At 39.4% G+C, this 22,545-nt stretch overlaps 1 protein-coding gene and 1 long non-coding RNA gene across 2 annotated transcripts; one reads left to right on the top strand and one right to left on the bottom strand.

Annotated features, from left to right (window-relative positions):
- Positions 1-788: 788 nt before the first annotated feature.
- On the bottom strand, positions 789-10,467 carry TMEM184C (transmembrane protein 184C). Its single transcript, XM_085058211.1, has 10 exons — positions 10,200-10,467; positions 8,380-8,510; positions 8,245-8,281; positions 7,292-7,497; positions 6,308-6,382; positions 5,484-5,577; positions 4,409-4,521; positions 3,645-3,744; positions 3,022-3,193; positions 789-2,596 (listed from the first exon to the last, which is right to left on the bottom strand). Exons 1-10 carry the CDS (start codon positions 10,314-10,316, stop codon positions 2,304-2,306), a joined length of 1,338 nt encoding a protein of 445 aa, XP_084914337.1. The 5' UTR covers positions 10,317-10,467; the 3' UTR covers positions 789-2,303.
- A 155-nt stretch (positions 10,468-10,622) lies between these two features.
- Positions 10,623-20,576, top strand: LOC146438005 (uncharacterized). The gene is made up of 3 exons (XR_014852010.1): positions 10,623-10,863; positions 14,103-14,191; positions 20,361-20,576. It is a non-coding gene; the product is annotated as an uncharacterized LOC146438005 (long non-coding RNA).
- Positions 20,577-22,545: the final 1,969 nt, after the last annotated feature.

Here is a 22,545-nt window from a genome sequence, read left to right as displayed (position 1 = left end):
AAGATGAACTATTTGCATGTGAACTTGATATATAATCCTGATAGGTTATGCTGTTGAATACTGGGATAGTGATTTTCAAAAGACAAGGTAGGTGTCATTGCAGGATTTCTATTTTTTTTAAAATTCCATTGCAGTCTTTATGGAGATGTATGATCCTACAAGCTACTGCAAGTAAAAAAAATAACTTTTCTCCCTGAAAAAAGAACCCAAACAAGCAGGAATCTTATACTGTGCAAATAAAATAACTGAATTATAATAAAATATCTTAGCAACCAAGACTCTTAGCTGTTTTCTTCTCAAGGTTCCCTCTGTACTTAAAAGTTTTACACCAAACAGACATAACTGCATTAAAATTCTTCAGAATGAGGTTTTTGGAGAGCTAGAGCACAATAGCTAGCTCAGCTTCCAGCAGCCCTGATCCTTCAGATATTACTTCTACCCCTGTCCCTTTTTACCTGTATACATGCAGGAAATGAGATGATTTCTGGAGGTGGCTACAGTGAGCACTGAGGTCTCAATGCATTGTGAACTTGTTCAAGTCGTTTCCTTTTAGAGCAAAGCTATTCCATGCATAAGGTGACACCTGGAATCAAGCATGGATGAGTAGATTCTGATGCTTCATAAGCCCAAACAAGAATTCCCTTTACAGTATAAGCCATAAAATACTGAAAGCACGAACTCTTGTAGCAGTTCTACTTAAGATCCTCTTCTGCCATGAGGACAATTGTAGTCACGTGTCATTTACACTCTTAAGTTACTGTAGCAGTAAATCAAAGTGATAGAAGGTAAACAGTTTAAATAAAATCTTTAATTGCTTATTTACAACAAAGGCAATGAGTTGGCAAATTGAAAATCATGATTTTCACTTTCTCACTAACTTCAGATACAGCAAGTACATACTCAGCCGTAAAATATGCAGCCTAGTGAGTAAGGCGCAATATTTACATCACACTAGTACTGCAAAAAAAGCACTTAAGATGAATTCACTGACAGCCAGAAGTTAAACATTTATCCTGGAAATGCTAACAATGCTGAAAAAGAAACTTAAGATCTTGTAATTTAAAAAGTAGTGCTCTACTGGTTTGGTTGTTCTTATCAGATTGGAAACATGCAATAATAGTAAAAAACTGATAATGGGATAAAAACAATACCCCTCTGACACTGTCAATTTTTGCAAAATAAGATTTTGATACAAGTGTACTGCTTCGTGGGCTGAAATCTAGTCCTAGTAACTCCAGTATTAGACTAGCTACATAGTTTTACCTCAGCAAAGGTCTTCTCTGGGGGAAAAAACAACTATTGCATTTGAATCCAGGCTATACTAGAAGCATAATACAATCACACACAGACACAAATTGAAGAATACAAATTACTACAGACACAAGATATCCTGCCTTAACAGCTTAAAAAAAACTTAAGTGTTAAAGAACTTATTGCAGCCCAAAATAAAGAAATCAGTTTTGTTTTCTACTTCCTTTTTGATATCCTTCATTTCCCCTCCGTGTATTTTAAGGTAGTAACCATTATTCTTATTCTAGAAGGATATGGAAAAGAATAGTCAAGTTAAAGTATTAATCCAAAACGTACCATCCTGGCTGTCTCTTCTGAATATAAAAGACTTAGGAACTATGAGCTTCAAGGACAACAGATACACCAACCATATGATCTGAGCATGGAATTTGATAGCAAGGCCTGTAGGGAATGTTTGCTTTGTAGAGGTTCTTTACTGATGCTCTGCAGTAACTATCTTTATGAAGGGATGTTATTTAGCTACATAGGAATGGGAAGAAAGTGGCATCTGTACAGAAGTTACCATTTCACCCATGCTCCATTCAGCATTGATTATGGAAGTTGACCATCATTAAGACAAGCAAAGTTAATACAAACGGTTTTTGCTACTGCCCTCCTTAAATTACATTCCTGAAATTAAGCTTTCCCATTGCTAGTAGTACTTGCACTTCATTTTTATACAAGCAGAGGATTTTTTCAAATGCTTCTTTTGCACTAATGAAATTCAGTGTAATTTTGATATGATGTGGAAGCGTTTAGCAGTTTAAGGAGATGATGCTTAAATTTATGCAGAAACCTTTAGTGTGCGTGTTTCATATCCATGGGGTACTCCCAGATGCTCACATCCATTACAGATTCTGAATTCAGATGTCAGTTACAGCCATACCATCCTCTTCCTGTCCACGCAGCAGCTTTCCCAAGCTTCTCAACTTTCATCCTTAATAGTAAATGTTAACAGGACATGTGTGGCAAGTGTGTAGTAACTCCTTGACACATTCAAAGAAAAGGTGAGTTTAACTTTTATCCAAAGCTTTCTCTGGTAAGTTGTTCTCTAGTTCAGGTGATTCCTCAGCATCCTGACTAGCAGAAGGGTTAAAAATCCCATCAACTGCAGGGGCTGTTGTTGGTGTTGTGAGTGGGGTCACAGTGTGTCCAAACCCCTGATAGTGACCCATGGGTGAAGATGGCATTGAAGAGGCATCAGAAATTGGGTCTTGAGTAGATGAAGACAGTAAACTTGTATGCTCATTTTGTTCATGATCCTCAGCAAAAAACATTTTCCTTGGCTGGCCCAAAACTGTCCTTCCTAGAATCATGCCAAATGGAAACATTTTTTAATTCTTTCAACGCTACACCAGTCTTTGAACACATAAACTCTAAAACAGTCAAATTACAAGATGAGTCTATGTTTTTTGTTAGTTTTACATGGGCATTGTTAGTTTTAATAAATAAAAGGATGTCTTTCCATTTAAGAGAAAAACAAAGTACATTCCTCTCTTTACCTGATACACCTGAAGCTTTTAAAAGAAAAATCAAAAATTAGACTCTAAGTTGGCCAGGAGTACTGGACAGAGCAAAGTGCCCGATAAACCATGAAATTCTCTAGGGATGCAGCTGTCACTAATTTGGGAATGGAATGTTCTTAGGATACTATAAAGGTGAGCAATAGTGACATGAAGCTGGAAATACAGATGCTGTTGAGAGATTGTACAAATCTTGTCTGTTACTTACCAACATTTCGAACCTGTTCGGATATATCTGCCCTTAGATCAGAAATATCCCACATTGCAAGGAAGGAGTCAAAGCATGAGCCTTCTTCAGCTTCTTGAACATAAGGTTTATAGGAAAAACTGTAGTGATGTGCAATAGCAGCCAGAAACATCTCCACACAAATGATAAAATCCTGCAATGACAAAGATTTAATTACTCCTATCTGGAGAAAAATAGTTCCAGGTTTCTTCTACAACTCAAAGGCTGCAATTACCCTGTGATACTGACATTGGCTACTTTTCCACCATGATACTGGCAGCTTTCAGAGAGCCATACATACAGGACTTGCTTTAAACACATTTAACAAGCACCAGCTCTACAATGAATTTCTTCTTGCAAGAAGAAATGCAAGGCTATCCAGACATATTTAACTGGGGAACATTCCTTCTTCCCAATACATGGATATAGAAGTGTTGAGCATAGAACTCACAAGGGGCAACTGGCTGAAACTTAGCCCAAGTTAGAATAAATAAATACTAATCAAACCTGTGTTAATTACAGCGAGTATGACAATATTTGCTTGAGATCAGCTATGTCATCTCATATATAACCATTCCTCCCCAGAAATAACCATCTGCTCCTACCTGTAAGCCTGTAGCCACAGCTTCCACACTCTTCCATTCCCAGGTGTGTTTCTCAGAAATAACACCAACTTTCACTAGCAATGCAATGAGCACAGCCTGCCTGTAAAGATAATAAATTATTAGTAGTATAAGTATTGTAACAGCAGTGCCAAAAATATGCAAGCAATCTGGTCATATGTATATATAGGAAGAATCTTAGAGAAAACCTTTCTGTTTATATGCTTAGATTTTAAGATGAGGAAACAAACTTAACAAGAGATGGCATTTATCCATGACCCTAAAGACCAACAGAACCAACAGAAAAACAACCAAAGAAAGTCTGTTGTTCCAGTCATTAGAGCAAGTTGCTTCTCTTTCAGGATGTTGCTGCAGCTCAGAGAGTAATGCTCTGATAGTCATACAGACTCACTCATTAGCAGCTAAATGTGAACAATGCTTAAATAGCAATTTTTAGTTAAATTGCAAGAATTTGTTTTGAAAAAGTAATTCTTTTACTTTAAAAAAATAGTTTTGAAATAACTTTTAAGTGAATAGTCTAAAGTTATGTTCTTGAGAATGACCTTACAAAACAGCAAGTCTAAAACATAATCTTAAGTGAACCAGACTGCTCTGTCCAACATATTAGTACCCTCTTCCCCTCACTGCAGCTCACTAAGGTTATGGGTAGATTTTTAAGGCCTCTAACCTCAGTAAAAAATCCAGTCTTTTTAGTTCTTTTACGATCCCCCCTGAGAGCAAGAAGTAATGAGTAGATAATCACTTACCAGAAAGAAACAAAAACTACCATCTTCACACAAAGGAACTTGCCAACAGGCTGGATAGGGTTCAGTTCCTCACGTAGTACTTTATAAAACAGCACCAGACAATACATGGCAAACTGACAAGGAAAAGAAAATGAATGAAAGCTTTCAAATCCTTGTTTATTTTGTGAGGGAGTTGCTTTAACTGCATCCCTACAGTTAAAATATGCATCACAGTATGATACAAACTTCAAAAGCTATCTATTAAACAAAAAATACTTTGGATTTATGGAATCTTTGCCTTTCTGTTTTAAAGCATCAGGTTTTTTTTTTATTTTATTCCTGAAATTTCAATCATTTCAACCAGGACACAGAAGTTCATGCTGCTGCTGGCACTGCTGTCACAACAGAAAGCAATTACAGCTCCTTCTGTGACAGTCACCCATCAAATGCAGGGGTGGCAGTAAGAGGAGGACAGAATTTCCGAATGATCCCAGTTGTCATGCTGTTTGGACTTCTGCTGCTCTTGCCAAAAGAAGTAAAAACAATCCATGACCTCCAAAATGGAACTTTCAATTTTAGGGGCCGACATCTTACCCTGACGTTATCTGACAGCTGACCCAACAAGAAAATGTGTTGGGCAGGCCAGAATCTCAGCACTGCACACACCATTTTATTTTTTTTTTTCCCTGTGAATGTTATCACCAGCTTTTAACACAGAATTTTTAACATACTGATTCTTTGTATGTGTGCTGGGAGGAAGCTAAGGGGGCAAGTGGAGTCATCTCTTCTAGACAGGGGCAAGTCTGCAGCTCTAATGCCTGGGCTATACTTCGCCCATCAAATAATTTGGGGTACAAAGGTGCTTGCTTGATGGAGCTTCATAGTAAAAATAATAAAACTTTTAGATTATCTGGTTTTCCAGGGCTTTTCATACATAATATTCAACAGACAGCAATTTTGACATACAATGGAAAATATTCTGCCTGTAAGAATTACCAGACATTAACACAATCACTGCCAACCGTTCACATGGAACATTCACATAATATCAACATGATGACTTCAAAGAACAGAAAGATGTACTCCTGATACTCACTAGTTGTGACATGTTGTTAAGTATAACCAGGTAAGTCCATGCATTGTTGAAGCTGAAGTTTCCTTCATCATACACCCCCACTAATTCACAAATTCTGGAAGAATTTTTAGAGTTAATCAGTAGGTAGTAACAGATCACCTCCCTGAAATGCTACATCTTCACTACATCAATCAACACTTGGAATTCAAAACCTTTTCTGAGGCCTGCACAAGAATCCGTTTCCAACAGCATATATGTGTATATATATGTAATACAGAAATATTTATATGGGTATTCACTATGAGTAGCTACTTTTTCTGCAGCCCCACGGAATTAACAGTAGTGCCCATCAATGCAAACCTCATGAAATTAAGCTTTCAGCATCAGCATGCATAACTGCCTACTATTCCTTTACAACCACAAGCTATATGATATGTAGGAAGGCACACAGTGAAGCTTGTCACATCAAAAGCTTAAAAAAATGTTAAAAGTTAAAGGAAACCTATTGCTGAAGTCGATAAAAAAAAGGGGGAGGAAAAAAGAATCTAAAAATTAAGAGACCATAAAAATGTGTTTCCCACCCTAACAGTACTTCACATTCTCTCCCACTGATTTCAGAAGGTGGCATTAAGTATTTATTATTTCAATTCTGCAAATAGTCATTTACTACAGAGAAGTCATAAAGAAGTCATAGGTTGATTCAAATTGTTGGGACCCATTTAGCATGTAACATAAATGTGCTTTCCAAGTGCCTTGATTCAGTACAAAGAGCATGAAAATTCTTTCCAGAGTAACTCAGAATTACAACCTGAAGATCAATATTAATTATTTAACAGTGTACTTACAAAGCAATAATGGTAGTAAATGGTCTGACAACAGTGTACTGCAAAACACCCAGTTTACATCTAAATAATAAAACTCTGCAAGAGAAACACAAAATTAATTGTACAATGATTTAAACACAATTTTCTTATGGAAGATTCCTATTCTGAGTAGACTCACTAAGGCAAATTTTTCTTTCATGGTAATTTCAACTTCAGCATACAGGACTTCAGATTTACAGTACACAGTGTGGATACATGAAATATACAAAAGAGCTGGACTTTGTTACAGACATATTACAGGAAATACTCAATGATTCACTTATTTTAGCCATGAAGAACATCTGGCTGGGCTAAACAAAGAGAATGCAATTTTTGCTATATTTGAAAATGTTTACAAAAAACTATGAATTTAAGTGTGAGAGTCTTTAAAATGAGAATTGGTTTAATCCCTGTTAAGATCACCAAAGCCTTTTGCCCACTATGGCAAACAGGATAAAGAAGCTGTGAGCACTGAAGCCCACCTTCCCTTCCCCTCACCTCAGCTTTATCAAAATCCCCTAACATAGAGAGATTTCATCAGTTTAAGTATACAGAAATAAGCAGTTTAGGTGCATTAGTCTTTTCATCCTTCACCTGAAGTAAAAACAACAGGCTACCTGGTCTACTCCCATTTCCACATGAGGTTTGTGGCAAATATTTTATGATAGCAAAAGAAGGAAATTCCAGAAGACATTTCTAAAATATTTTTCAAAAATAAAGAGGTTTCCTTCAGCACCCTCTGAGTCAATCATTGCATGTTAATAGTAAGTCCAATTCACAGGGTGTTTTACAGCTTGATGATAACATGTCCACAGCTGCTTTCAGTAGAGGTTTATAGCTAATCAAACAGGTACAAACCATAAACCAACTCTGTCAAGCAGCAAAAGCTATGCTGCTAAATACAAGAACAAGATGTTTCTATCAGCCTACACAGCCTAAAGCTTAAAGATGTCATCAAATACTCACTCTCCCATAGCCCACGACGGACAGCAACAGAGAGGGGGCAGATGCCTCTGCTGATCTTTCGCTTCTATTATTAACACGAGGTTTGGGTACCGGTTGGTTAAGTAATTTGAAAGAAAAACCATAAAGTTATAGATGACATAAGCTTCATAGCATTCTCGACATGTATCCACATATATTGCAATCTTGGGGTATTTCAAAGCTATCCACTGCAAGAAGAGAGGTACACAAAAGGTTACGTGCAAGAAAGACAAAAGGGATTCCAACGACAGCACTGGTTGAGCAAGCTCATGAGACTGCAGGCACTGATCAAACAGGGCTGGGAGTGTTGTGCTACTGCAAAATCCCTGCTACAGCTACAAAGTAAAGTTCTGTAAAAACACACACACAACTTCAGACTGCACTTGGGGTAGACAACTCTCTAAGCCACAGCATCAAACCAAAAAGGCATTTTTTTTTTTAAGTGAAACTGTGGTTATGGATCAGCTGTCAGAGCTCTCAGTTTCTGAGTATCACACTGCTGTTGAATTGTGCAAAGGAGAAGTAACTTTATCACTAAGCATAACCTGGTGAAGAATTCTAGTAGGAAGCCTAACTTTGGTAAGAAAGGCACAGCACTGAATTCTGAGTCAGTTCTTGGATCACTCTGGTTCCCACTTCTGCTATTAAGATGGAAGGACCAAAAGCAGGTTCTGGTCATATCCCCTTCCACATCTGTCATAAAGGATACTCAAGGACAGGGTAAAAAATGGTTAGCAAAAGCAACCCCAAACCTCCACAAGAAGAATGTACTATGACTAGAGCTATGCTTCTGACACGCTGCATAAACAGGACTGCCCAGAAGTTTCTAGGACTACCACTCTCCATGCAGCACAGTTTCTGCTGTGACACTGTTTTCCCTCACTCCCACAGCAAACAGAATTTGATTGAGCTGTTAACAGTAAGAGAACACTTACACTGTCTAAACTGTAAATCGGCACCATCCACAGAATCCTGTTACAATAAAAAAAAGAACATTTTATATTGCTGGAAAAATTTTTAATCTGAATTAAATCCAACATTTGTAGCGTAAGTAAAATGTGAAATATTACCTTATTATTGGTTTCTGTAATTCAGGTTGGGTATAATGGACTAAGTGTTGGAGTATCCCCCAGAGAGATATTGGTATAGTCATTAGCAGAAATATCCCAGCGATAAACCATGCCTTGGTATGAATTCCAACCTTGCAAGATCAAAGTTTCAGTCTTAATGCTTTAAAGTATTTCAAGGACACAAAACATTCTACAAAAACAGAGTAATGACCAGTATTTAATTTACTGAAAATCCCAATAGATTCCTTGCTCTAGGTCTGGAACTTGTTTCAATTCAGCACTGCATTATGAAGTTCCTGAAAGCTTATGGATTTAAAGACCTTTTAGCTTTAAAATCAAGTTCCAACTAGTAATCAATTAGTTTCATTTAACCAACTGAAACAGATATACACATATATACATAAAACCACAATGTCTGCATTGGGCTGAAATTTTAAACCAAAGCTTTCTGAAAAACAATAATCCTAATTACTGAAACCTGAGAAACACAGCAGACTCTTCTCAGTTTCTTTTGATGAGAATCTCTTCTCTAATCCTCTACCTCACATCAACATCCCATGCCTTCTGTTGCTTTCCAGTTTTGCTTCTGATTAGTTTCTCTACAAGTATCATACTTAATGGTATAGACTTTGATATCAACACCCATTATGCTGAGCATGGATTTTGCATCAGAGCAGGATTTCAAACCTGACAATTTTAAACACATTCAAGACAGATCTTACTATAATTAAGTCCTGAAAATTATACCCTGAAAAAGCTTACCTCAGGGGCATAGACCTGCATCACATTGAACAATACGTATATTTTAAGGTTAAAATTTTACTTCTTTTGTTAGAGAAGGAATGTGTGTGTGTAGTTCACACACAGCTAGTATGGTACTACCGGCATAAAGAGGAGCTTCTCTATTCATAGAGATGTTCCACTAAATTTTCTCTGATCAGACAGAAATACTTTTATGAACATCAGCATTACTACTAAGTTTCAAAACCTAAGTTCTGGGATGAACTCACAGAGAGAGCCAGGCTCTTCCTGGTGGTACCCAGCAATAGGGCAAGAGGAAATGGGCAGAAACTGATGGCCAGGAAGTTCCACCTGAATATGAGAAAGAACTTTACTGTGCAGTGACCAAACACAAGAAGAGATTGTCCAGAGAGGGTATGGAGCCTAAGATATTCAAGAACCGTCTGGATTCAATGCTATGCCATGTGCTCTGGGATGGCCCTGCTGGAGCAGTGAGGCTGGACCAGATGACCCACCGTGTTCCCTTCCAACCTGACCCGTTCTGTCACTCTGTGACTTTTGACTGACTCAGATTTCTTCAGAATTGTGCCAACTGTTCAAGCACAAACGATTATGGAAACAGAAAGAAACACTGCCCTGTTCCATTGCACTTCGCTGGGCCTTTAGCAGCAGGACAAACCTGCCCAGCAGCACCATAGCACTCCTCCAGCCTCTGCATTCTGGGTCAGGCTGGAAAGGACCACAGTGGGTCATCTGGCCCAACCTCCCTGCCCCGGCAGGGCTATCCCAGAGCACACGGCACAGGATTGGGTCCACACGGCCCTTGAATGTCTCCAGCGGGAGGAACCCCACACCCTCTCAGGTCAGTCTGTCCCAGTGTGTGGTCACTGCACAATAAAGAAGTTCTTCCCCATGTTCAGGTGGAACTCCCTATGTCACAGTTCCTGCCGCTGTCTCTTGTCCCGTCGCTGGCCCCAGCGAGCAGAGCCAGCTCCATCCCCTCGGCACCCGCTCTGTACTTCAGCACGCTGATGAGACACATTTCCCCGCCGGCTCCCTGCCCGGGCCGCCCCGCTCACCTCCAGCTTCTGCAGCTCCCACACGCAGAGCGGCACCACCACCAGCAGCCCCACGATGTAGAGCAGCACCACGAGCGGCCGGATCCATCGCCGCCAGTTCCCGCAGGTGCACGGCATGGCCGCGGCGCCGCCGCCAGCGCTCCTCGCACCGACCTCAGCGGGCCGGCAGCCCCCGCGGGGCGCGCATCACCGGCGGGGCGGCCGCCTGGGCTCGGTATCCCGGCTGGGCTCGGTATCCCGGCTGGGCTCCGTGTCCCGCCCCGGTCCCGTCCCGCCCCGGCGCTCCCAGCCCTGCCCTGCCCCGCTCTGCCCCCGCGGCGCTTCCGCCCGCACCCCTTCCGGCCGCGCCGCCCGGCGGCCTCGCTGATTGGCTCCTCGCGCTGCCCATCACCGCCGCCCCGCCCGCCAGGGGCAGCGGAGGGAGCCGCGCGGCCGTGCCCCCCCCGCTCCGGAGGGTTGGTGCGTTCCAGGCGCTCCCCCCGCCGCCGGCAGTGGTGTGTCCCGCGCTGAGGGGCGCGCTCCCCGGGCTGAGGGAGCTCGCCTCAGGGAATGGGCGGGAATGGCGGGAATGGCGGGAATGCCGCCTAAAGCAGCGGCAGCTGCTCTAACCTCAGTGCTGAGCAAAGCCGCTGCCCTCACAGGCCTGCCCCGGGAGCAGCCCGGGGTGAGCAATCTGCTGCAGAGCCGCACCTCACTGTGCCTGCAGCGGGTTGCGACATAGTTGAGACTTGAAGACTCCAAGCGGGCACGCCGCTAATACAAAACAATGCGAAATACGTGTTAAACTCCACCTGTTTGTTGAACGTTTATTTGTATGATCTGGAAGTGCCGTGTAAAAGCTGCTAAATTGCCAGCTAAGCCCGTAGCAGTCCCTGGCAAAGCAGAGGCCCTCGGGTGAGAGGAACTAAATTAGGGCCGCAGGTGGAAAGAGTGCCAAATGGCCAAGGAACTGCAGCTCCAAATCCTTCTCTCTGGAAGGAGGCAAATGCAGATTTAACTTTGAGGCATCGCTAAAACGTGTGCTGGAATAAACCCTATGAAAGAAGAGGTATTAAGGGACAGGATCTCCTTTTCCTGTGGGAAAGTTGCAATTGACATGTCAGAGCACGGGTCAGTTTCCCAAGTGTTGGATGGGCTGTCAGTGAACTAGCGGCACTGTGTGGCACTAATTCCATCTCCAGAACGCAGATAATCGTCCTTGTTTCCAGCAAGAAGCTACTTGTGAAATATTGGTAAAAAACAAACAGATAAAGTTCATCTTCACTGACTATTAAGGCTTCTAATACTAGAGGAAAGAGTAACAAAGCTACTCCCCAGAACTTGGAGATAACAGTAGTAGTGGCAGCATTCTCTGCTACTGGAAAGACCGATGTGAATTATTGTTGATGCCAATCATTATGTACGTTCTGCTCTCATGAATTTCAAATTTATTTAAAAGAGTTATGTTGAGACATAATAAACTGGGATTATTCCTTAGCATATGGAACCCTATAAATAATTTACTAAATTAAAATGGCAAAGAAAATAGTCTACTTTATAATTGTGGTTGGAAAACTATGTGGCATTTATTATTCATGAATTATATTTTTATTTATATGCCATTTGTTTCATAGATTTCATCATTTTTTGTTCTTACTTTGTTTTATGCAAGTGCAGGTGCATGGTGATAACTGGGCTGTACCTCTTGTGTGATCATAATTTCCCTGTAAGGTGGACAGTAAAGATTAAATTCAAATTCTCATACAGGGAAAAATCACAGATTTCCCCTGACTGACAGTGGTCTTACTGTCAGCTCTTTGATATCACATCCAACAGCAAACACTTGATTTGTTCACTTTCCACTCACAGCACCAACCTTTCCAGTAAAAGGCGTTAATAGACTTCTATCTTTGCTTGGAAAGAATTTTGTTCACTTATTTTATGCATGATGCCTCCAAATATATATATTAAGGAATGTAACAGTCTCTCTTTACAGCAAAGATTCCTGAACTCTGTCATGTAAATTATTCCAGAAAATAATCTGGGCTGGTAGAGAAGTAGGCAGTACTGTTGCTTAGGTTGTACCTGCTGTTACAGCCACTGTCAATGCTCATGTAGAAAATGTTTGGGAACTGATTAAAAGCCCCTCTGTTATCTCTTACCTTGCAGGTACAGCTTTAAAACGCAGTATATGTACCCAGCTGGGGTTGCTAACAAAGTTGAGACTGCTGGAGCCTCTCTCTTTTACTCCCCTTCTCAGGAGAGAATATATGAGACCTGACCATGTTCTTCAGGATCACAGGGAATGATGGATTCGCCTGTAGGTGGGGCACAGGGACTATTTCTGGGCAGGTTTTCCTCCCAGCCAAATTAAGACATTAGCACTGGCAGTAACGTATGGAACATGAGTCAGGCAGCAGAAGACCATGAACTGCAAAATGGGGATCCTTTTGACTGAGTCCTGATTTTTGAGCCTTTGGAAAAGCCACATGTTAGTAGCAGAAGGTGTGTTTCTCTCATATTATTTTAAACACTTCAACCATGAACAAAATACCAAAAAATTATCAGGCAATAGAGTTGCCCTGGAACAACTGAAGCTGATTTAAGAAGGGAAACCCAAGTATGGAAGGGTCACTACCTTTCTTCCTTCATGGAATCAGGTTCTCCTGCAAAAGCGTGCTTCCTTCTGATTACTACAGGTATTCAGCAGGCAAATGGTAGAACAGAATAGAATAGAACGAAATAGGATAGAATAGAATAGAATAGAATAGGATTATTTCAGTTGGAAGGGAACTACAACAATCATCTCCCTGACAACTTCAGGGCCGACCAAAAGTTAAAGTATGTTATTAAAGGCAGGCCTTGTCCAGAAACCTCTGAAACATTGGCAAGCCTGAGGCATTAACCAGCTCACCAGGAATCCTGTTCCAGTAATTCACTACTCTCTCAGTAAATAAATGCTTCCTGATGTCCAGTCTAAGCCTGCCCTGATGCAGCCTTGAACCATTCCCAGCTGTCCTATCGCTGGATACCAGGGAGAGTAAATCAGCACCTCCCTTTCTACTTCCCCTCCTCAGGAAGCTTTAGAGAGTAAGGAGTCACCCTGCAGTCTCTGTTTCTCCAAACTAGAGAATCCCAGAGTTCTTAGATGCTTCTTACAGATATCAACCCAGCCTTCCTTTCACCAAAAGTTCAGCTAATGGAGCCTGTTAAGGATACAGCACTCCATGCACAGGCTTGCACCTTTAAGAGACACACATCATCTCATCTTTCCTATGGAAAATACATATGTTATGAATATGACAGTAGCAGAGAGTGAGAAATACACTGAAAGGTTTTGCTGCTAGGCAAAATTGTGAACTTACCTGGGAAAAAATAACTTGAAGATTTTCCATGTGGGTATCCCATATTTCACAACCCTCCACATATGATGTCATTTAAAAATCTCTAAATGGGGTTATTATAAAATGTGACAGAGTTAAACAGCATTTTCTTTCCATTTGCTCTTTATTTTTGTCTTCTTCAACAGACAGCTCTCTGATTGTGCTGCATGCTTGACTGGCAAACCTGCTCATTAAAATGCTGTAGTCTGTGCATTTTTTATCAGTAAATACATAGTTTTATTGATTGGCAAAGTATTTAGTAACATGCGTAGCCCTTTGCTCATATTTCCCAGGTAAAGCTGCCCAGATGAAACTGAAGTTTTTTCCCATTGGCAAATGAAAACAAAAGAACAAACTATACTACCATTCATTGTATGTTCTGACTGAAATTGGTTAAAATTAGCCATATTCAGAAGCACATTTTTGCTTCAAAGGTGTATGGATCAAGTTGTGGAATCTCCTGTGTTCCTGAATTATCTCAGTTCTACTAATTGGCACATGCTTCCAAATTCCTAACTTCATTCTTTGTTGTTTCATATAGGGAAAGAAGAAAAGTGCATGCGCTGAAGGATACCAGAAGAGAATTTATGCAGCTGTGAGTGAGGTGTAGTGTGAATGCCATGGAATAGTGTGAGTACCCACTAGGATGTGCTCTTGGCCTAAAATTGAAGCCCTGGTATTTGAGAAATTGCAGTTTCAAAAATCTCAAGTGTGATGTAAACATGACCTCTGTAGCATTCCCATCATTTGGAGATTTCAGAGAAGAAGTACAAAAGATAAAGTTTTGTAAGAAAAGGCATGTGGTGGTTGAATTATAGCCAAATTTTCCTATCATGCAACTATCCTCGGCTGGCATACTTGGAGTGAGAATTTCCTGAAGGGGTGTCACAGCCATGACCACATTCAATTTATTGAATATCTAACATTAGAACTTCTATAGCTGGAAATTTTTGTTGGAACGTGTGGTCTCTGTGCTAAGACCTCCTGTGTATATCCCATGGGCAATATATGTAACCTTTAACACCTTTACACAAGAAAAAAAAAAGTGCTCTATGATGAATTATTTGTAGTTTTGGTCTGTTTGCCTGTGTTGAATGTAAACATGTATTAAACAGTGGTCAGCTAAGATTTGTGGATTTATACTGATATATTGATTTGTGGATTTATACTGATATATTGTTTAAAACAATGTTTATCAAGATGTAGAACTCTGAAAACTGTTATGATGGAAATATTTGACACATGGTTGCTAAGTTTTGCAGTTTTTAATTTCAATAATACTGACATATTTCATACTTTAGCCTGGAAATGATTTCCTGTGTTAGAATTTTCCAGCACTTGCAACTTTGTAGTGGCAAACATACCCTTAAATTGTGTATGTAGAAAGTAGACTGATAAGCTGTGCAAGAGAACTTAGGAAATGGTCTGTTTGAACTGTTCAAACCCAGAATGTGATACGAAGGACTTGGTAGCTGGCAGTCCTTTCACACCAGCAACAGTTCATGCAGGCACCAGAACTGTAAAATTCCTTCAGCAACAAAGGGAGAAAGAATCCTCCTAGATTTTGTTTTTATTCTGGATTTTCCATCTTAAAAAACATAGCAGGAGCATAAAATGTTAAGGATCCTTAAAATACTTCAATGTCAGTGTAGTACAGACAGTGCTGTCAGCAGTAGTCATTAAGTGATCCAATAAGCTTCAATTTGAGTGGTGGTCTATCTGATGCATCAGGCTGGCATAATACTAAGCATGGTTTTCTTAGTCATTCCCCTCTAACACGAGACAAAACCTGAGTTTTACTAAAGGTAAGTTTTGGTCATGTTTTCTCAATTCTTTACCCATCAGTGTTGCTAATAATCTACCAGAACGGAAAGGTAGCACTGCAAAGTGTTATGTATACTTTGAAAAATCCCCAATCTACAATATCAACCACTTTAAAAGAAAACGTTCTTGGTCAATTAAAACATGTCAACATCACAGCTCTTCCTTCTGAAGAGTAAGATTTTTCCTCCTTTCTTCTGGGAGCCGTGAACTAAGTTCTAGTCTGGGAGCCAGGAATTCCTCCATTCTCATTCTGGTACTGACTCTGTTGTAGCCTATGGCAATTTATCACTGTTTTTTGTGTATGTAAAATGGAAATATTTGTCCAGGGGCAATATAAAGATTAATTACTTAATATTTCTGAAAATCAGCATTATGCAGATATTATGATTATTTGTGAGCTGTGGATTCTAATCTGGGATGAGGCCCAGAAAAGGACATAAACAACTGATGCTCAAGTCAGGTGGAATTTAGATGCCCTGGTTCAAAATTGCAGTCCTAAAAATGTTTACCCATTTGCCATGAAAGCCTGGAGGTTCATAAGGTTGAGTGGAAGCACAGGCATTTTTTATTATGAGGTGCATTATGTACTCCAGCAGTGCTCATTCATGCTCTCAAAGGTACTTAAGCCCTAATAAGACTGAGCAGCCTTGTCATTAACTCAGTAGGTGTCCAGAAATGAGGCATTCCTCTGCATGTCTCCCTAGAGAGTTCAGTCCAGTAGGTGAGCTCTGAAAATGCTGGCCCCACAGTGGAAAAATGTTTCCCTTCAGGCTGTAGCTCAGTGCTTAGTACAGACAGAAATATGGATGAGATCCAGGTTCAATTCCCTTGTCCTCAAAGGATTCACCCTCTCCTTTGGACCATGTTTTAGTCAGCAGGCAGAAGACATAGGAACCTAGGAAGGATTCTCTCCAATGCCACTTTCCAAAGAAAATACTCACTATTCACTGCCAGCATTTAAGTCTTGCAGTTATGACACATTGGTGAAAAAGAGGAACTATTGTGAAATTTTACAGAAAGTACAGAAATATTCAGTTCTGGAGAAGTACAAAAACAGTTGTAGGAGCAGGGACTGGAATGCAGTGCTCTTCAGTGAGTGCCTCCTTGTATTAGTCTGCTCTCTGTACCACATGATGACTTTGTGGGTGCACCAAATGCAAAAAATTTCCTCCATGCACTGCATAAATACCCTAAACTCTGGATTCAATTATGCAGGCTGGGAAGATGAAAATCAGATGGTGTGGTACTTGGCTGTGCAGTGCTTTGTCTTCTTCTAGATCTGTCCCAGGTTCATAGGGAACTGTCAAATATGATAGAAGGAACAGACTCTTCCTCCCTTTCTCTCTTGCTTTGTTTCTCTGTTTCTCCCCAGACTTGTGGTTGGTCCTTAAAATGAACAGATAAGAAACACAGTCTGAGCCTGACCTTTTTCTCCAGAAGTCAAAGGGAAAAGTTCTTGTGATATTAATGAAATTAGAATTGGGCTCCAAGAACTGATGGCAGATTTTTATTTGAGAAGGTTCCTGTATAGTAGCCATTACCTAAAAATTATGCATTTCTGCTCTGATTTCTCAAAACTGCTACTCCTACCAAGTCAACGTCTCCCTCAATACTTTAAAACAACTTAATTAAAGTTGTTTAATTAAAAAGGAATCTTATATTGGTTTAAACTCAAATGCACTGAGATGCGGTCTGTTAAGTGACTGAAAAGACAGCTAAAATGGAGGAAAATAAATAAATAGGCTTTTCTTTCCAGAATACATGCATGATTTTGCTTTTGTCCTTGCAGGGATATGTTTAGCAAACATATTTATAACAGCTTGTGTCTATGACGAGGCAGTCATCGTGGCACAAAATTGTAAAGACAAAGTTTTCACTTTTTGAGAAATGTTGGTTTAAAGAAACACAAAGAGTTGGAGATAAAATGGACTTAAATCCCTGCCAATATAAGCAGTGATGTGGCTGAAAGACAGCCTTCACACTAACTACATTTCTAAATATCTACAGATAGATAGATAGATAGAAAACTATTAGTGGGGAAAAAATCCCAGTTTTTCAATAATCAGGAAAAACCATAAACCCATGTAATTTTGTTCTAAAGCAGCATTTTTGCTTAAACACGATTATATTAGAGGCTTTTTTTCTGTGCTCCAGCCTAGAAAAATCCATGAAACAGACTGAAACCCCCTGAACTGGGCCCCTGGAAAAAAAAAAAAAAAGCAGCTTTTCCATATTTTAAAGTGGCTTTTTAGGCCTCCTGAGTCTTTCTGGCACATCATTCTCAGACCCTTATGGACTGGGATGCTGCCAAACAGCTTTTTTCCCACAAAACTTTAATAAACTTTGAGTGCTGGACAGAAGACTAGTGCAATTCCCAAAGAGAGATTTCACTACAGGATTCCAAAATGTGTACAATATAGAAGCTAGCCTCTGAATGAACCCAGCAATACTTTTCCTTGGATTTTTTACAAGTACAAGAAATGCAGTTCTGTGTCTTACACTGGTTTAGCATTTTGCTTCTCTCTTACCACCAATATGATTCCTAACACTGCTTTCTAAATTAGATGTGCTTATTCTAATGCAAGGTTCTTTGATTTTGCCAGACATTAAGCCATACTTGTATTTACCTACAACCACATGAAAATATTTACGGCTACAAAGTGTTTAGACACAGAAGAAGAGATGTACAGGAGGTGATGAAGAAAGAACTACAGCAAAAAGACCCACATTAGTCATCTCAGACTCCTAGTCAGTGCTACAGCTGCTATTCCTGTTGTGGGCAGGAACACTGAACCTGATTGTTTCAGTTAATTTATAGAGTGTTTATACATCAATACACATAGATCACTTATACAGCAGGGGATCATTACCACAAGCTTGGTCCTGTTTTCTGAGCCAGCATTCCCAGGTGCATGTGAGCACTCCTGTGGATTTGGCTGGAAGCTGCTTTCACATCATTCAGAAAAAAAATTTGAGTCAAATGGTTAACTCAGTTCTGAAAGACATTGACACTATCTGAAAAAAGACATCAACTCACCTTTAATTTTCTGGTCCTTACCCTGCTTTCTCAAGCAAAGCCTCCACCGACATCCAAGAATACAGTTTAGCATGTAAGCCAGCAGTTAACTCCATTCAGTGTGAGCTTTGCTAGAATAAAGAGAACATAATTACATAGTCTCAAAAGATAAATTCGTGGAGGAATACCCATCATTTACCCCAAATGTACTGATTCTCACCTCAGTTTCGTGAAGGCTTGGGCATCTACCAGGGAAGTGTTGTTGTATACTTACACTGTCCTTACAGCCTTCCCTAGGTCCTGCTATGGATCCTCGTGGGTGACAGGAAGGTCTGACTTACAACAGCTGCTTTAGGTTTTTAGATCCTTTTAATCATTAGCACAAAGAGAGACTGCTCATACATACACACAACAGAGCTGGTCACGAATGTGTTAATTTTACACGGAGAGTTTTAAACTGATCTATTTTTATAGGATTAATTTTTTCCTCTACAATTTCCTAAACAATTACTTTTGCTTAGTAAGGACCTCTCAAGAAACGGGCTTGTTCACTCCCTAAACTCTGTGCTACCAAAACTGAATGTTTTTAATCACCCTTGTGCAGTCTAAATGAAATTAATTCACATATAATCACACTACAGTCACATTAAATCCCTACCTTGTGACACTTAATGTCTCTATGTATTAATCCCAAACCACATTTCTCTTTCTTGATGCCATATTTCAGTTGCAAACACATCACTTATTTGCTGATCACAGTCACCTGGAGGTCTGTTTCCATGATTCCATTTTCCCATTTGAGAGTAGCTTCTGATTAGCATCTTTAGATGTGTTCTTTTCCTTTCTCACAAATTGATGCCATTTATCTTCTGTCTGTATCTTTTTAAGCTTTAATCTGTTCCATGATGTTATTACAAAATTAAATTGATTTACTTACTTGTTTATAGCAAATCCTTCATCTTCTAGATCCCTTTGGGTTTTTTTTTTAAAGTAATGTTTCTGAAAGGTGTCGGGCTGATTGTCCTAAAACATATATTCTCTAGCTATTCCAGATCATGAACAATACAGGAAGAACTGTAAAACCCCAGACTGTAAATTCCACTCATTGCTTTGTTAATACACTTCAAGTTTGACTTGAAAGGACTTCTTCTAAGCAGTGTTTACATTAGTGAAATTTCCAATGCAGCACTCATGCAACTCCAGAGATAAAAACTAATGCTTTATGTTTGGGTTTTCTTTCCTTTTTTTTTGTAAGAATGCAGTTTTGGGACAAGAAGCTAGTTTGTGTTAGATTTCTCTTTAAGGATAATTTTTTAATTGGAGTCCAGAAGACGTTTTGTGTTCTGGACCTTTGTTCTTTTCGTAAAATTCATAAAATGAATCATGACTGCCAAAGCTACACTTGATCTAATTCTAAATGGATTCATTGGGGTACCTGTAACCATGAATTGCCGTTACATGTCATGATGTTTGCTGTGCTGCTGAGCAAAGTTTGGGCTCTCTAGGCTGAGCTTTTTGTCTGTGTAGTGGGATTAAAAATACTGAATCTAGAATAAAATTACTTTGGCTGTATCTGTTTATATCTGTAGTGTGACAGCTCTGAAACAAATCCATTGCAAATCAGACATCAAAATCTTCTGTACTATGTACATCTAAATGTTTAAAATGTTGCTACTACTCTTAGTTTAGTATAAAGGCTGCATAAAACCTTTCCCTTCCTTGGTGTGAAACAGAAGCATTCATCTCTTTATTTATTATGATTCTGAAGAGGCTTTGTGGAAAATTGTTAGAAAGCCTTTCCTAAAGATGGAAAACTCATTTCAATGCAATTTTGACTTGTTTTTCCCTTCTAAATTTTTCTATAATCACATGCCCTAAAGCAGTCACATTTTGATCAATTTATGTTCAGTAACTACCTGAACAATTCAAAGTATGTTCACATTGGAACTTTTTTTATAGGGCAGTAATACCTAAGGCCAGTTTTAGGCCTGGATAACAGCAAAATCTGAAGGAGTGGAAGCAGTCAAGAGTTCAGAGTAAGTTAATTCATCCTGCTTATTGGCAACAATAAGTCAACAATAAGAAAGGATCTCAGAGAGAAGGACAAGATAATAAAAAACATGTCAAGAACAAACTGTAAGTACCAAGTCACTGAAATTGGAATTTTCAACTTTCAATTTCTTTAACTTTTGCATTACACTATTTAGAAAAGGTTTCTCTGAATTTGCAGTGTTTGGGTATTGAAAAATAGTTAACTCTGAAAATTTCTTACATGTCACTGCTCATCATCAAACTTGTAGGACTAAACATTATGAAGTTTCATTTTTAGTGTTCTGTGAAATTGTTATGCAGCCTATGTTGCCATGGGCTTGCAGAGCATAGTTTAAAAAAAAAATTGAAGTATTTATACAACACACAGTTAAAGTGGCATTTGGAATAGATTCTCAGCTCCCTGGTGAGCTCAAAATTGTTCTTGAATTGTATTGTTTGTTAATTTGGGTTGGTCACTCCTTTCCATTTTCCATCTTGGTATCCACTGTAACAAATTGTAGCTAACACGCCTGGAACTGTTAACCAGTTCTTGGTTAATGGCAACTCAAAGTAACCTCACTTGAACTAAGACATAAGCAAAATATTAAATTACCTATCAGTATTCAGTTTTGAGACTCAACAAGGAAAAAAGTAATCTACTATTAGCAAGTGGATCTTTGTAAGAAATGTGTCAGGTTGGCTTAGTTAGAAAGCGCTACTTTTCTTGTGACATCTAATTATTCTTTATGTAATACATTTTCCATATTATTTTACTTGATTGTTTTATTTGCATACAGAGCAGTGTTTATGAAATCCCATCCCTGTGGCAAAAAAACTGCAAAGTGGGAATGGCTGTACATGAGAGTTCTCATGCAGTGTTTAGTTAGTGGAAACTGTTTTCCCAAAGCCTAGAAAATACATCCCTAGAACAGCTAAATATGTAATCAGCTACAGGAGAGGAAATTTTCTGAAAGGAGGCAGATCCCAAAGGTCTGCATGTTGAGAGAATAGTAAAGGTTTTCAGTTTGACTCAGCAGGGTAAGCTCCCACAGAGATATTTTTGTATGTATCAAGCTCCTCAGGTATACAGCCTGCTACATCCCCTGCAGTAATAAATATTGATCCTGTGATTCCTCTGACATAGGATTACTACATTTTTGAGACATATGTGCTCGTGCTATAATATGTCCACATTGATTTCAATGTAGGCCAGAATTGTTTCAGTAAAACTGATCTGCATAATTGCAGCAGGCATGTCAGGGATACATAGTGTTAGGATATTCCAGCCAATGGTACTTTTCCAATATCTGCCTGAACAGTGAAGAGGACACAGAAATTGAGCTGATTGACACAGATTTTTCCATTGATATCTGTGCAATAATTGGTTTAAGTAAGAGACACATCTTGGAGGAAGGACAGGATCAGGACAATACTCTGGATTTTCAGAATATCAGCATTCTATAATGAGGATTGCTTCTTGTAAGTAGGCAATATTCTTTTTCTTCTATTCTGTTTCTTGGTGGAATGGTATGAGGGGAGTACCCTGTTACCTCTAACTTTTATTAAACTGATTTTCTGGAAAACAAAGTGTGTCAAGGCTTCTTCCCCTACCTGAGCATATGAGATGATAATTTCATAATTACTCATCCAAGCAATACAAAATCTTTTACTTCTCTCCTGCTTAGCTGTAGTGGGCTTAGTCACATTGCCACAGTTACCATTCCAATGGACTCCATCACATATTCTGACTGCAATCCCAGTCCTGCTGAAGTCTCATATAAGCAAACTCTCATGTAAACAAATGATCATATAAAGGAAGTAATTCAACGCTGGATTCCTTGATTTTGGAGTAGTCCTTGGCTTCGCTGTTGTTGCAGTTCATTTGTGGTACAGGAAAGCGAGAACATGCTGGATATTATGAAAAATGTTAGTCAAAGATTTTTTACAGTGCAAGAAGGCAAACTCAGTAAACATCTCCCTTTCTTATCTCTGAGTTTGAGATGTATCTTGAAACTAATACTTTAGAGAAACATAGCAGGGAAATCAAAGAATGTTGCATTGGAGAGTTATGTCTTCCTAATCCCCAGAATTTACACCTATTTTATATACTGGA

This window comes from Lichenostomus cassidix, chromosome 4 (genome assembly GCF_008360975.1).
Source record: "Lichenostomus cassidix isolate B80296 chromosome 4, HeHo_3.0, whole genome shotgun sequence".
NCBI lineage: Eukaryota > Metazoa > Chordata > Aves > Passeriformes > Meliphagidae > Lichenostomus > Lichenostomus cassidix.
Note: the sequence above shows the minus strand (reverse complement) of the source record. Positions and strands in the feature narration are given on the sequence as shown.

Coding starts and splice junctions, on each gene's coding strand:
- TMEM184C (XM_085058211.1), bottom strand. CDS start 10,316: ATGCCGTGCACCTGCGGGAACTGGCGGCGATGGATCCGGCCGCTCGTG. Junction 8,511..10,199: donor GGGAGCTGCAGAAGCTGGAG/GTGAGCGGGGCG, acceptor TGATCTTGCAAG/GTTGGAATTCATACCAAGGC. Junction 6,383..7,291: donor CCGTCGTGGGCTATGGGAGA/GTGAGTATTTGA, acceptor TTTCTCTTGCAG/AGTTTTATTATTTAGATGTA.